Source organism: Lemur catta, chromosome 2, assembly GCF_020740605.2.
Source record: "Lemur catta isolate mLemCat1 chromosome 2, mLemCat1.pri, whole genome shotgun sequence".
Classification (NCBI taxonomy): Eukaryota; Metazoa; Chordata; class Mammalia; order Primates; family Lemuridae; genus Lemur; species Lemur catta.
The window spans coordinates 22,336,597-22,349,314 of record NC_059129.1 but is presented as its reverse complement, the minus strand read 5'-3'; the positions used below and the strand labels follow the sequence as shown (position 1 = coordinate 22,349,314).

At 54.8% G+C, this 12,718-nt stretch overlaps 1 protein-coding gene across 2 annotated transcripts in view; it reads left to right on the top strand.

Annotated features, from left to right (window-relative positions):
* The first annotated feature begins 2,300 nt into the window (after nt 1-2,300).
* The window catches only part of RADIL (Rap associating with DIL domain), a 68,503-nt gene continuing 58,085 nt past the window's right edge, over nt 2,301-12,718 (top strand). Inside the window, exons 1-2 of one of the 2 annotated variants that reach the window (XM_045541240.1) lie at nt 2,301-2,343; nt 6,329-6,926. In XM_045541240.1, the coding sequence (XP_045397196.1) occupies nt 6,332-6,926 (595 nt within the window). In that variant the 5' untranslated portion in view covers nt 2,301-2,343; nt 6,329-6,331. Of the gene's footprint in view, nt 2,344-5,868; nt 5,986-6,328; nt 6,927-12,718 lie in introns of those variants that run through there. The other variant, XM_045541239.1, reaches the window with a different exon arrangement.

The following is a 12,718-nucleotide window of genomic DNA, read 5'->3' as shown; positions in this document are numbered from 1 at the left end:
TTCGCCGGTGGTGGTGATGGGGTGTTCTGGCTCAGGGTCGACTGCAGTCAGAATGTTGGTCAGCAGTCACCAGAAGGCTCCTGTGGCTGAAGACCCACACCCTACAGGGCTCACTGACATGGGTGATGAGTTGGTGCTGTGGAGGGATGCCTTAGCTTCTTGCCTTGTGGACCTCTCTAGAGCTGCTTGAGTGTCCTCCCAGCATGGTGGCTGGCTTGCCTCAGAGCCAGTGATCCAAGAGAGAGCAAAGGAGGAAGCCATGCCTTTTATTATTTAGCTCCAGAAATAACAGTATCCTTTTGGTAATATCTTCTTGGTTACACAAGTCAGACCTATTCAACGTGGGCCTACACGGGGCATGAAAACAAGGAGGTGTGAGTCACTGGAGGCCATTTGGGAGGTTGGCTGCCACAAAAGTAACACCTGATCTGAGTCTTAAAGGATGAGTAAAAATTAACCAGGTGATGAAGGTTGGTATAATAGTATGGGCCGAATTTCATCCACCTGAGATTCATATGTTGCCGCCCTAACTCCTAATACCCCAGAGAGTGACTATATTTGGAGGTAGGGCCTTTATTGAGGTGCTCAAGTTAAAATGAGTCTGTTAGGATGGACCCTAATCCAATCTGACTGGTGTCCTTATATGAAGAGGAAATTGGACACACAAAGAGACACCAGGGAGGTGCATGCACAGAGGAAAGGCCAGGTGAGGACACAGCCAGGAGGTGGCCATGTGCAAGCCAAGGAGAGAGGCCCCAGAAGAAACCAACCTGCGGACAACTTAGTCTTGGATTTCCAGCCTCTAGAATTGTGAGAAAATACGTTTCTGTTGTTTAAGCCACCAACCTGTGGTATTTTGCTATGGCATCTTGAGCAAACTAATGCAGCTGGAAGGGTGTTTCAAGGCAGAAGGACTGGCCTGAGCAAATATATAGAGGTAGGAAGCAGCATGGTAACGCCAAATAATTGGCAATCCTGGATCCTGAAGAGAAGGGGCCAGCAACTTTTCCTGTAACAGGCCAGGTAATAAATATTTTAGGCTTTTTGGGCTTCAAAATCTCTGTTGCATGAAAGCAGTTGTAGACAATATGTAAATAAATGGATATAGCTGTGTTCAAATGATACTTTATTTGCACAGGCTGTAGTTTGCTGATCCTGATGAAGAGGTGTGTGGAGAGTGTGGGAGATGGGCCCCAGTAATGGTGATAATTGCCTCTTCTAGGTTGCCCTTGTTCATGTGCCCCTGAACTGAAATATTCTGTCCCTGGTAGGCAGGGAGGTTGGTGTGTATATGGAGAATCCTGTAGCCCTGGCTCAGTTCCTGGCTCTACCTCTAGCAGTCTGACCTCTCTGAGCCTCTGTTTTCCCATCTGCCCCACAAAAGTTGAGGTGAGCATTAAGTGAGATGACCTAAGTAAAGTTCCCTAGGGTCCAGCACACAGTAGTTATGTGTTCCCATCACCTTGCCCCATATAGAATATAAGGTCATTACTATAAATCCTTATACCCCATTAGGTGTCAACAAAAAAGTTCACTCCCAGGGCCCGGATTCTGCACATTGATATCCGAGGCCACGCGCATCTCCCAGGACTAGACCCCAGCAGCGTGGTACAACAGGACCTGTCTCTGAGAAGCATTTTTCAAGGTAAAACCCCAGACGGGGGTCTACGGACATGAGCTGACCTGGCCCCGTTTTGCATCGTTTTAAGCAGGAGTGCCATGATCTGATTTGTCTTCTAAAACTCTGGGTGGGGGTAGATTGCAGGAGAGAGGGAACTCGCCACCCTCGTTCCTTTTCAGTGTCTTAGATGTTCATTAACAGGGGGGTTACAGCTCTGCCCTCCCGCCCCGCCCACTCACTGGGCTACTAGAAGGTGGGGACCGAAACAGCACTGCGGACACCAGAGCAGAGCCCACGAGCGGCGCGAGAGCTGAGCACGGGCCCCCGGCCGTCCCGCCCAGTGCCCGCCCCTCCAGCTGCAGGAGGGCGGCAAGCTAAGCTGCGAGCTCGCCTCTCCGCGTCTAGCCCCGCCCCCTCCCGAGCCCCGCCCTCCATACCCCGCCCCTCGAGGCCTCGTCCCCGTCCATTGGGAGGCCGGCAGGAGGCGCCAGCGCACAGCCCACCTTCCCTCGCTGGTTGGCCCCGCCTCCCCACAGGCCCCGCCCCTAGGGCTTTGTTTCTGCCTATTGGGCGTCGAGGTGTTCGCTCACGGCCCGCCTCTTCTCGCCCCGCCTCTCCCACGCGGTCCCGCCCCGTCCGTTGGGCGGCCGGCAGGAGGCGCCGCGGCGCGCGCGGGTGCCGGCCGGCGGAGCTGCGCGGGAACGTGGCGGCGGCTGCGGGCGGTGAGTGTTGGGTGCGCGAGGAGGGCCGCGGAGAGCGGGGCCGCTCGGGCAGTGCGGCCCGGCGGCTGCCGGGGGCGCGGAGGGCGCGGGCGGGGGCCCGCGGGGTGCGCACGGGTACCTTCCCCGCCGCGGACCGGGGTGCAGAGGGCAGGCTTGTTCGGTTGCCATGGAAACCGCGGGCGAGGGCGGCCGGCCTGCGGGGTCCCGGGACTCGGCGCGGCCGTGGCCCCAGGTTCCGGCCTCCACCTCCAGGGGACCCCGGCCCTCAGTTCTCCGGCCGGGAGCGCCTGGCTTGGGGCGCCGCGGGGCGGCAGAGCGCAGGGGTCCTCGCGCTCCCTCCCGCCCACGCCCCGTCCCGGGTTTCCTCTCCAGACCGCGCGCGTGTGCCAGCTGAGAGCGTTGTTTCCCAGCCATTTCTGTACCACTTCCAGCCCTCGACACGAACTGCTTCTAAGAAGCCAGAGCCGAGCCGGTCCGTGGGGCGGTGGGGCTGCAGACCTGCGGGCTTGGGCCCCTGTCGCCTGTCAAGTGTTTGGTTAATCTGAATTGCCGCAAAGAATGTGCTTGCCGGCGTCTCGGGTTAGCCTGGGCCACCTCTTGTGCATTCCAGAGGGGAGCCAGGCTCTGGTCCCACTGCGGGGGAAAGTCAGTCCCCTCTTGAGAGGCGAGCGCCTCAGAAGTAAATCTGATTGAATTATGTTTGCGTTTAGAAGCGCGGCGCTAGCTGGGGCTGTGGAGATAGGATTTGTGGAGGGGGATAAAGCAGAGCGTGCAAAGTGCTCTTCGTTTTCCCTCCCGGTGGGAACGGTAATGGGTTCCCCGTTGGCCTGCTGGACCGGAGAGGTCCCTCCACCCATGTCGTCAGCCCGGCACTGACCTCACTCCCTGCACTGCCGCTGTGACTCGAGCTTGTTTTCAGCAGAAATCGGACTCTTCCTTGAGAACAAGAGAAAACATTCTCTAAAAGCAGTGTCCTGCACCCCGCTCTCTGGGCCCTGAGGTTTTCCCAAGTGTTTGTGGGACAGAGGACAGAATTGCGCAGAAAAGGAAAAGGCAGGTCACACTTCCAAAAAAACAGATCTGGTTACTCAGGGTGTGCTCCGCTCCGTAGGATTTCCCTGCACTCCTCTGGGACTTTTAAAAAACAAATCCCATGTGGACAAACAGGCAGCATTCTGTGATTACAGCCAGTGGGCACCCTCTGACCTGGCACAGGGAGAATGATCATAAGGAGAAGAAAACTTTCTGAAATCCCCAAAACAGATAAGTTTTATGTGAACAGGGACTTCTTCGGGCTTAAAAAGGAGTTGCTGGAAAGAAATGGATCACACTGGCTCCGCTTACATTTCTGCTTCTTTCCATGATATGGCTAGCTCTGCCTTGGAATCCGGCACAGGAGACTTCTGGAGAGGAGAGTGGGGCACTCCTGAAGTTCAGGCTTCCAAGGCCCTGGGAGGGGACCTGGCAGTCGAATATTTATAGTTTGTTATTTGTTTTTTATTAAAGCAGAATTGTATAAACATCAGACCTTATGACACCTGCATTCACCCCTGGGCACAAGATACCAGTTCACTTGTCCGTTGTATCTGGGGGCCTTTTAAACTCTTGTGTTTGCTTCATGACTTTTCTGCAACTTGGCTTTCTCCTGCCCAGAGGTGGTTTCACAGTTTTTGGTGTCATAATTACATTTACATTTGGACGTCATCTCCAGAGGCAGAGGCTTCCTGAGCTACAAGCTGCCTGTTGTCCTGTCGACCATGTGGAGTTTGGCTTGGGACCCTGGGGAGCTGTGCTCAGAGATGACCACTGTGTTCACAGAGGGCGGCAGCTGCACCGTGTGTCCGTGCAAGGTCAGGCCCCCTGAGAATGCGTGCTGCCCGTGGTGTCTAAGCAATGGGTTCACCAGAGACACGTGGGAAATTTTGAGAGCAGTGTTGCATAACCTTCAGGAGCAGTTAGTAAGTGCTGACTCGAGAGGCTGTTTGAAGGGTTTTGTTCTCTGATTCTAAGGACTCGTTTTGAAAACCGACCACAGAAGGCTCAGGTCAGAATCAGGAGTGATTTGAAGCTGCTGGTGCGGTTTGCACAGGTGGGGCCGCTTGTTTGTGATGTGAGCGCTGTCTGAAAGTGCTTTGGTTGTCAGTTAAATCAAGGCCTTTGATGGGTCAATGCGGGGAAGCTGTGGCCACAGCTGGGCTGCTTAGGGTTTGATAAGGAGAGTGGTCACACGTTCCTCATGGGAGGAGAAGCAAAGCCCTGGACTTACTACTTCTTCATAGCTTGGCTCCCTGAGGCCAAGGAGAACCTGATGCTTGCTCTGCTTCGATCGGTGCCTGGGGTCTCCGAGACACCTGACTGTGTTGGTGCAAGTTCAGGTGCTCAGGAAGCCGGTGCATAATGAAAGGCTCTGAAGTGCTGAACTGTAAGCAGTAGGTTATAGGAACAGGACAAGTGTCAGCTGTCCACCCCATAGGGCAGACGTCAGCATTTGGAACCCAGACTTTGGTGTAAGAAAGCTATGGAAGCATTTCTGAAGAGTTCTTGGTCCTATGGGAAAGTGCGGCTGCTGGCCCTGACTGGGCTGATTGGCGGGGGGTTGAAAGTCGGTCTGCATCCTGCCTTCATCCTTGAACAGAGCAAGAGGCACCAGAGTGTGCAGCTGACGCCTGGGTGACAGCTGGCAGGAGCGAGACTCGCAGTGTCAGCTTTGCAGGCCTGGATGATGTCATTGTTTGGTTCCTTATAGGCCGGTGTGGCTCCTTTTCTTTTGAGGGGCTCCCTAGTTACTTACTCCTGCCCTAAGCAGTGACCTTCCTTCCCAAAAGCCTTTTCTGTGCCCACAGGGCTGTGCTTGAGTCCAGCTGGAGAATATTAGTTGACTTCACTAAGTTTAGTACTGACCCGAGTCACAGTGGCAGGTGACCAGTACTGCTTTCACTGGGACCTTTTAGAAAATAGACTTTTCTCCTGACTCATTTGTCTGTCTGCCTTTGTCTTTGGTAGGAACATGAGCACAGAAGTGGGCTGCGGTGGGCAGCAGGTGTGTGCAGTTTTGGAGGCAAAGCCTCAGGTGTTATAAGCAGAGACCTGCCCTCCTCCTCCTCTGCCTCCTCCCACAGAGATTTGAGAGGAGACTGACAAACTGTCTAGAAATCTAAGCCCCTTGGAGCACTAAGGACATGAGAATTAGGATTTTATGACACTGCAGAGCCTCCCAGGGCTGTGTTCTAATTTCTGCACAAGATCTCATCTCGCTGGCCCGGCTGGAGGTGGTGGGTGGACACACACATTCCACTCGTGCTTCCGCCCTTCTGGACGAGCCCTTTGTGTCCACTGTGGTTGTTGTGGGGACATTCTAACACTGGCCTCCCAGGGAAGTGTCTCCTTCAGGCCAGGCGGGGTCTCTCTTGCCTCATCGTGGAGGAGGAGCTTCCTTGGGGTTTGTGTTTGAACGTTTGATTGCATATTTCTTTGTTAGTGTAGCTGCAGTTTTTTTTGCCTGTTTTCCTAGTTCCACTGTTGTGATTGATTTTCCACATTACAGACTTGGCGCTGGAGATGGAGTTTACAGAGAGTTGTCTGCCTCTCTTCTGTGGCTGTGTTGGTGCTGGCACCCGGGTGGCACAGAGCCAGCCCTGCGAGGTCCGTCCTGTGGCGCAGACTGTACTCGGCGTCAGTCACTCTAACTTCACAGAAATCCGAACCCTGCGGCAGAGCATGTCTTACCTTTGGTGACCTCATCGTGCTTCCTAGCAATAGCTTTCCTTGAAGGGCACCTCAGCCCATTTGACCTGCTTGTCGCTCTCAGCCCCTGCAGGCTCCAGTCACATCCTCTTCTCAGGGGCTCTGCTGGGACTGGGCCTGGGGTGGCAAGTTTGCAGGCCGGGACGCCGAGGGGCCTGTGACGTCCACTGGGGCTCTCTTGAGTCTCGCTGGCCCATCATGCTCACAGTAGCTGGTGTAACCTCTTCCTTTTCCCTCCCAGGGCATGGCCTTTCCCCACCCTTTGGCTGCAGCCTCAGTCCTTGTCCTTGAAGACCTGCCCACCATGTTTTATGGGACTAACCTCATCATGTCTCCACCTGCCAAGGGCAAGCTGAAGCGGCAGGGCCAGCTGTTGTCCAGCGTACTGTCCCGGACACTGAGCTACAAGCACCGGGACCTGGACCCCACCTTCTCCAGCCGGGGCGCCAGCGATGACCCCTCTGAGCTCTCCACCCAGCTCTCTGCTCCCGGGGTCCTGAAGGTGTTTGGGGACAGTGTCTGCACCGGTACCCACTACAAGAGTGTCCTGGCAACCGACACCTCCAGTGCCCGGGAGCTGGTGAAGGAGGCCCTGGAGCGGTATGCCCTGGACCCTGCGCACGCCGGCCAGTATGTGCTGTGTGACGTGGTGGGCAAGGCCGGGGATGCCGGGCAGCAGTGGCAGGCCCAGTGCTTTCGAGTGTTTGGGGATAATGAGAAGCCTCTCTTGATCCGAGCGTTTTGGAAGCCCCGAGAAGGCTTATCCCGGAGGTTTGAGCTGAGAAAGAGATCAGATGTGGAAGCGCTGGCAGCCAAGGATGTGGACACCACGACAGCAGGTGAGGAAGGGGTGGAAGGTTCCGGAAAAGCCGTGGGTCTGAGTGCTGAGAGGGCTGGTCAGGGGAAGATGAGTGGGAGTTGTGTGTGAGTGCCTTTGGGGGCCTTGCTCCTCGGGGGTGGTGGGAGCCTGTGTTGACACGACAGCTTCCTCTTAAATTCACTGTTTTAAGATGAACTATCTTGGAAATTGTACTGTCTATACTGCAGGATGCCTGCTGGTGTCCTTTAGTGGCTCCCGATATGTTCTCACAGGATTTTAGGCCAGATCCGTCCTTTTGTCTGTTCACATCATTGCCTAGCTCTTTGTCCAGCATCTCGTTAGCTGCAGAGAACCGGGCTCGCTTTGTTACATATGGGGTTACAGACTCGTCACAGCAAGTCCCTCAACACTTGAGACCTAGTGGGCATGTTTGGGGCAATCAAGTGAAAAGACAGGGAAGGAGGTCATCCCCAAAACCTTTGTGGCCTAGCCGGGATGCAGGGTCTCAGAGGCGACCAGGGTGCGCCTGGCGAGCAGTGGGGCTCAGGGCGCCTGGGCGGTTGGAGACCTTCTTGGGGCGGCCCAGCCTGGGGCAGTTGGCTATTGGCCATCTGAGAAGTGCCAGGGGCAGCTTTGGGTGCCTGCCCCGGGGCTCTAGAGCCCCAAGGCCTGGGCCTGCATCTTTGTGTCTGGTTATTACTCAGTTGGTGGAAAGAGGTTGACTGTCTCAGTAGGTGTGCCATAAAAAATAATTGTGTCAAATCCTGAAAGATTCTCTAATTTATTTCAGATCATGTTTGAATTTTTCTTAGTTTCCTGCAAAAACGCTTGCTTTACACAAGAAAGGCTTGTGTTGCCTAGAGTAGGAAGGGTGCTTAGCAGATGCTGGAAAGCGGCCTTGCTGACGTCTTGTGTGCATCGTGGCTGTTCCTTTCCTCCAGTTCTGCTCCAGGTGCAGCTGTCTGCCCTTTGTGCCAGTGTGGTGGAGCGGTGGGCCTCACATGCCAGACTCCGTTGGGCCTGACCGGGACCCTGTGTCACGCAGCTTGGGGTGTCACACAGCTCGGGGTGTCGCACAGCTCAGGGTGCTGTGGCTGATGTTCTATAGCAGTGACCTTCTCTGTTACTTTAGGCAAATCACGTCCCCTCTTGTGGCCTCAGTTTCCTGGTCTGGAGAATGGGGAGAATGATACGTTCCCCTCAGAGTTAATGAAGTGATGTGTGAGGACCCCTCAGCAGGTGCTGCTGTTACCAGTGGTCAGTGGCTTGTTCTGTGTGCACGCAGGCAGTGCCTACCCAGGACGGGGTGGGGTGCACAGCAGGATTGGTCCTGGCGGGCGGGAGTATTTTGTCATCAACGCTGTTTAGATTTGCTGGCACCTGGTAGCAGAAGCAGACCAACTTGTAGTTGCTTTTATTATATCCTTAAAGTCTGCTCAGACAACCAGCCCAGGCTGCCTGCACCCAGGGCCCCCTCCTCCACCCCATAGGCTGCTGCTTATGGGGTTTGGTTTCCATCCTGACCTGTCTTGTCACAACCCAGTGGTCCCTGGAAGGGCCAGTGATCCAGTGGGAGGGAGGTGGTCCTGGCGAACGAAGCGAGCATTCTGCACAGGAATGGAGGCTCTTTGGTGGACGATACAGAATTGTGGCTGTTCTTCTGTGCAGTGTCACCTGTACCCAGTGGGTAGTGAAGAGAGTGTGGGATGGGGCCCCCTCGGGGCTGCAGAGAGTGGCCAGGGCTGCTGCAGGGTAGCCCGGGGCCAGCCTTGCCTGTCCCAAAGTTCGGCTCTATGTCACCTGGGCGAGGGTAGAGCCCTTGGAGAGCCGGCTCTGCTCGCACAGTGACTGCTGGCATAGGACTGTGGGGGCCAGACTTTGTGTCGCAGGAAGAGAGCTTGGTTTCATGTGCACCTGCTTCTTGTGGAGTTGTTCCTGGCACGTCAGTTAAGGCCAGAGCAAGTACCACTGCCCACAGCCTGTTTAGCTTGGTGACAGTTTTTCAAACCTTTCAAAGAAAGAATCTATGAAGCTGACCAGTCTCACTGACACACTTGTCCTGGCTAGAGTGGGTTGTGTCACCTGCCTGGAGTGGCCCCTGGGCCCCAGGGAGTCGTCTCCCTCACTGACCTCCGCGTGGTCCAGGTACTCCTGTGCCTCCCAGACACGCCAGGTGATTTGAGGTGGGACACTGTCACCACCACGCATATGTGCGTGTGCGCGTCACAGAATGTTACTGAGTTCCTTTGTGGAGCAGGGGAGGAGGCAGGCCTTGGAGACGCCCAGGTGTGTGAGCTTGGCCCGCAGAGCCGGGTCCACGAGGGAGGCCCCTGCAGCCGTGCCAGGGCAGGGTCTGATGTAAAGTCCAGAACCTTGAGGCTGCGTGGTCCAGGGACACAACAATGCGCATGTGCACACGTGCAGTCGCACACTGCGTTGTTCCCCCGTGTGAGGAACCTCATGGCCTCTGGGGATTTGGAGCTGTCTCTCCACACGTTCCCTCACTGCTGCTGAGGCCTTTCTCCCCTGTCTGGGAAGTGCAGGGCAGGAAGGGCGCTGGGCCTTGCCTGCCGCCCTGCAAGGCAGTGTCTCCCTGAGACACAGAAACAGGGGTTGCTGTGCGGTGGCGGCAGCAAGAGCTGGGGGTGTTTCACGGGAACAGCTTCTACAGCAGCTTCGGGTGACTGTTAGCCTGAACTTGGGGTGGGGAGAAAGGTCTGGAGCTTGGCAGCCTTCCTGGTGGAGGAGGCTCTTCCTGGCATTGCTGACACCCGCTAGGTCTCTTGCTTCTCCCGAGCAGCCCGTCCATCCTGAGCCTCCTCGGGCACTGATGAGGCTGCCATGGTGCCAGCTTGTCCTGAGAGTGCCCCCAGAGTGGCCCGTGTGTCGCCGTGGAGTAGCATTTGCTACAGGGAAATGAGCATGACAGGGGTGGGTGCTGTAGTTTTCAGAAGGATGGCAGGATGGCATCTGCCCCTGCAGAGCAGGCTGGTGAGTGCCAGCGCGTGCCAGACACCTTCATCCCCTTCATTCCTTCCCCAGGGGACCACAGGTGTGCCTACTCCCCAGTGAGAGGACAGTCTGGTCTCACCTGGACTAGATGGTGAAGAAGGGAAGAGACTGCCAGCCTCTGTGTGTGCGCGCGCGCATACTTGTGGGTGTGTGCACGTGTGTGAGATTCAAGGCCCTCCGGCATTGAATCAATGTCGGATGCTACTTTCCATTATTCCAGTTAATGTTCCTACAGTGAAAGCCTCACACTGATTCCGAGCCAGCCGGGCTGCCAGGTCCTGCCAACTTGAGAGGGGCTCCCCAGCAGAAGCCAGTGGGGAAAGCCAGAAGCTTCCCTGAGGGCACCCACCCAGTTCCCGCTGAGCCTCGAAGCCATTGTTACGCAGCGGTTTTTGTTTTCATATTTCAGTATTGCATTTTCATAGCCGCCAGTTTCCCCCGGATTTCTAGAGAATCAGAATATTGAGTACCTGTTCTTGGGAGAGGCTGGTTCAGGTAGGGCTGTGACCTGGCTTGTGCCACGAGGAGAGGGCCTGGGTCCTGTCACTGAGATAAAGACAGCAATCACTGGTGCTCACTGGTGACGGCAGGGCCATGTGGTTTTTGTCAGGGACTTGGGAAGGGCCACAGAGCAGGGTTTACTCGTGTTCACAGAAGGAGCGAGCCTTTAGTCAGCTCAAAGCGTTGGAGGGCTTCCTTTCCCTGTTTCCTTCCTCTCCTTCCTGCCCTTCCTCCTCTCTTCCTGATAGAAGAGTGTTTAGACTGGAATTTTCCAGCTCAGCCTCACTGGCATTTCAGGCTGGGGTGTCTGTGCTGTGGGAGGCCCAAGGTGCAGAATAGCACCCCAGCCTCCTGCCCCCTCACCCCCCAGTTGTAATAGGCAAAGCTGTCCCCTGGTGCAGACCTGCCCTTGACTGAGAGCAGCTGCTTTGGACTTGCTGACTATGCTCAGGTGTGCGCCTCACCATTGGGGCCAGGTGGCCGTGTGCCTATGCAAGGCCATCAGGCCCAATCTGACGGTGGCCATGCATGCCTCTCCTGAGCCACTCTGGGAGGGCCATGGGGTGCCTCAGAAGCCCAGTGTCTTGAGGACGGTGACATGCAGAGCCTCTGTTTGTGCCTGTGGACGCCTTCCTGCAAGGCCTTCGTGGCCTTCAGGGCCCTGGCGTTGGTGTGTTCTTGAGAGGCAGCGCCTCCTCCTTTGCTTTGGGCTCCTTCTTCTTAAAAAGGAAAGCTTAGAGAGTTTTTAAAGCCACTGAGATTTGAGGTTATCTCTGTAGGCTAAACAAAGGCCAGGGACACCACACCAGCAGTCACTGGGCTCTTGACTGATAAACTGCCCATCGAATGTCTGGTATATAGTAGGTGCTCATTAAATTCCTGTGGAAGCATTGGTGCCCTGAGAAGAGACAGCCTGCAGCTTCCACTTGTATCCAAGACTCCGGAGTGGTATCCATTTTCTTGCTGGGTAGGTTGGGGAGCGGAGGTGGGAGGGGTGGCGTGTGGACGGCGTGGCCGCCCAGGAGCATGGGCTGTGGCTTGAGCTGCTGAGGAATGCGCTGCTCTGGCCACCGGAGCATGCTGTGCCACCCTCCCTTCCCTCCGAGCCCTGCACGGGAGGTGGCAGGTGGGGGCAGATCTGTTTCATTGCTGAGCGCCCCACTCTCAGTTTGCGTTTTGTCATCATTCATGGACTTGGGCTCCCTTGGTGACAGCCAGGAATGTTTAGGCTCCAGGGACTGCCATGTGCTCACATGAAACTGCTGCTGCCCTCGTGTGCTCGCTGTGTGCTGTGAATTCTGTCCCTCCCCTCCCCTGAGTCCCCCATCCTCTTTGTGGTGGTTCTCTTTTGAAATATTTTTCTTCCCCTGTAAATCAGATTTTTAAATAACTCTTACCTACTTTGAAGGAGGTGAGCTGGATTGTTTTTCCTCTTTTTACTTAGGAACAGCTGCCTCATGAGTGAGACTTCCTTTCCAGTGTATTCTCAGTGATAGAATCATTGTGGGAAACGTTTATTTTATGTGGTTTGGCTAAAACCAAAACCCCAAACTTTTTTTCACCAGCCTAAGACTAGGAAAGTAACTGAACTTTAAACACATTTTTGGACATTTCCAATTCAAAGAGCAAATAAAGTTGAATGGTTAGTTGCTCACAGCCAGTTTCATCCTGCAATTTACTGCTTGGATTTTTTAAAAGAATTAATAACTTTCAGTTTTATCATAGAAGCATCATGTCAGAAGGAGGCTTAGCAGCTCTGCTGTCCCCTGAGGGTGGTGCCCCCCCCCCCCCGTGGCAGCACCTCCTCTTGTCCTGGAGCCTGGGGAGACGTCCAGCCACATGCTGTATGGAGCCACTGATGGAGACTGTTAGCGCCAACATGGAACACACGAGAGGGCATCACTGGCATAAAATATCTGAAAGACATAAAGTATAACAGGCTGGCAAAAGGTGGCCAAGGGGGACGTTGCAGGAAGTGTGTCCCTGCGGCGTGGGAGGGGCTGCCTCTGGGGAGAAAGGCCTTTCAGGTGTCAGGTTGAGGGTGGGGAAGAGTACCAGTACCGGAGCTTCCTCAGCCCTCACATTCTGTGATCCAAGTTCAAAATTCTTGATTTTCCTTAGCATTTTCTCCAAAACTGGGATCTCCAAAATATGAGAGTATATGTTTATGGTTGTCTTGAATAACTAGTGATTTTGTAAACTAAACAGCACTTAACTCATATTTTCCAAAACTTCCTTACTGTTTTATTGAAATTGATTGAAAAATTCTAGAAATATATTTTTAAAAATTCATTAGCT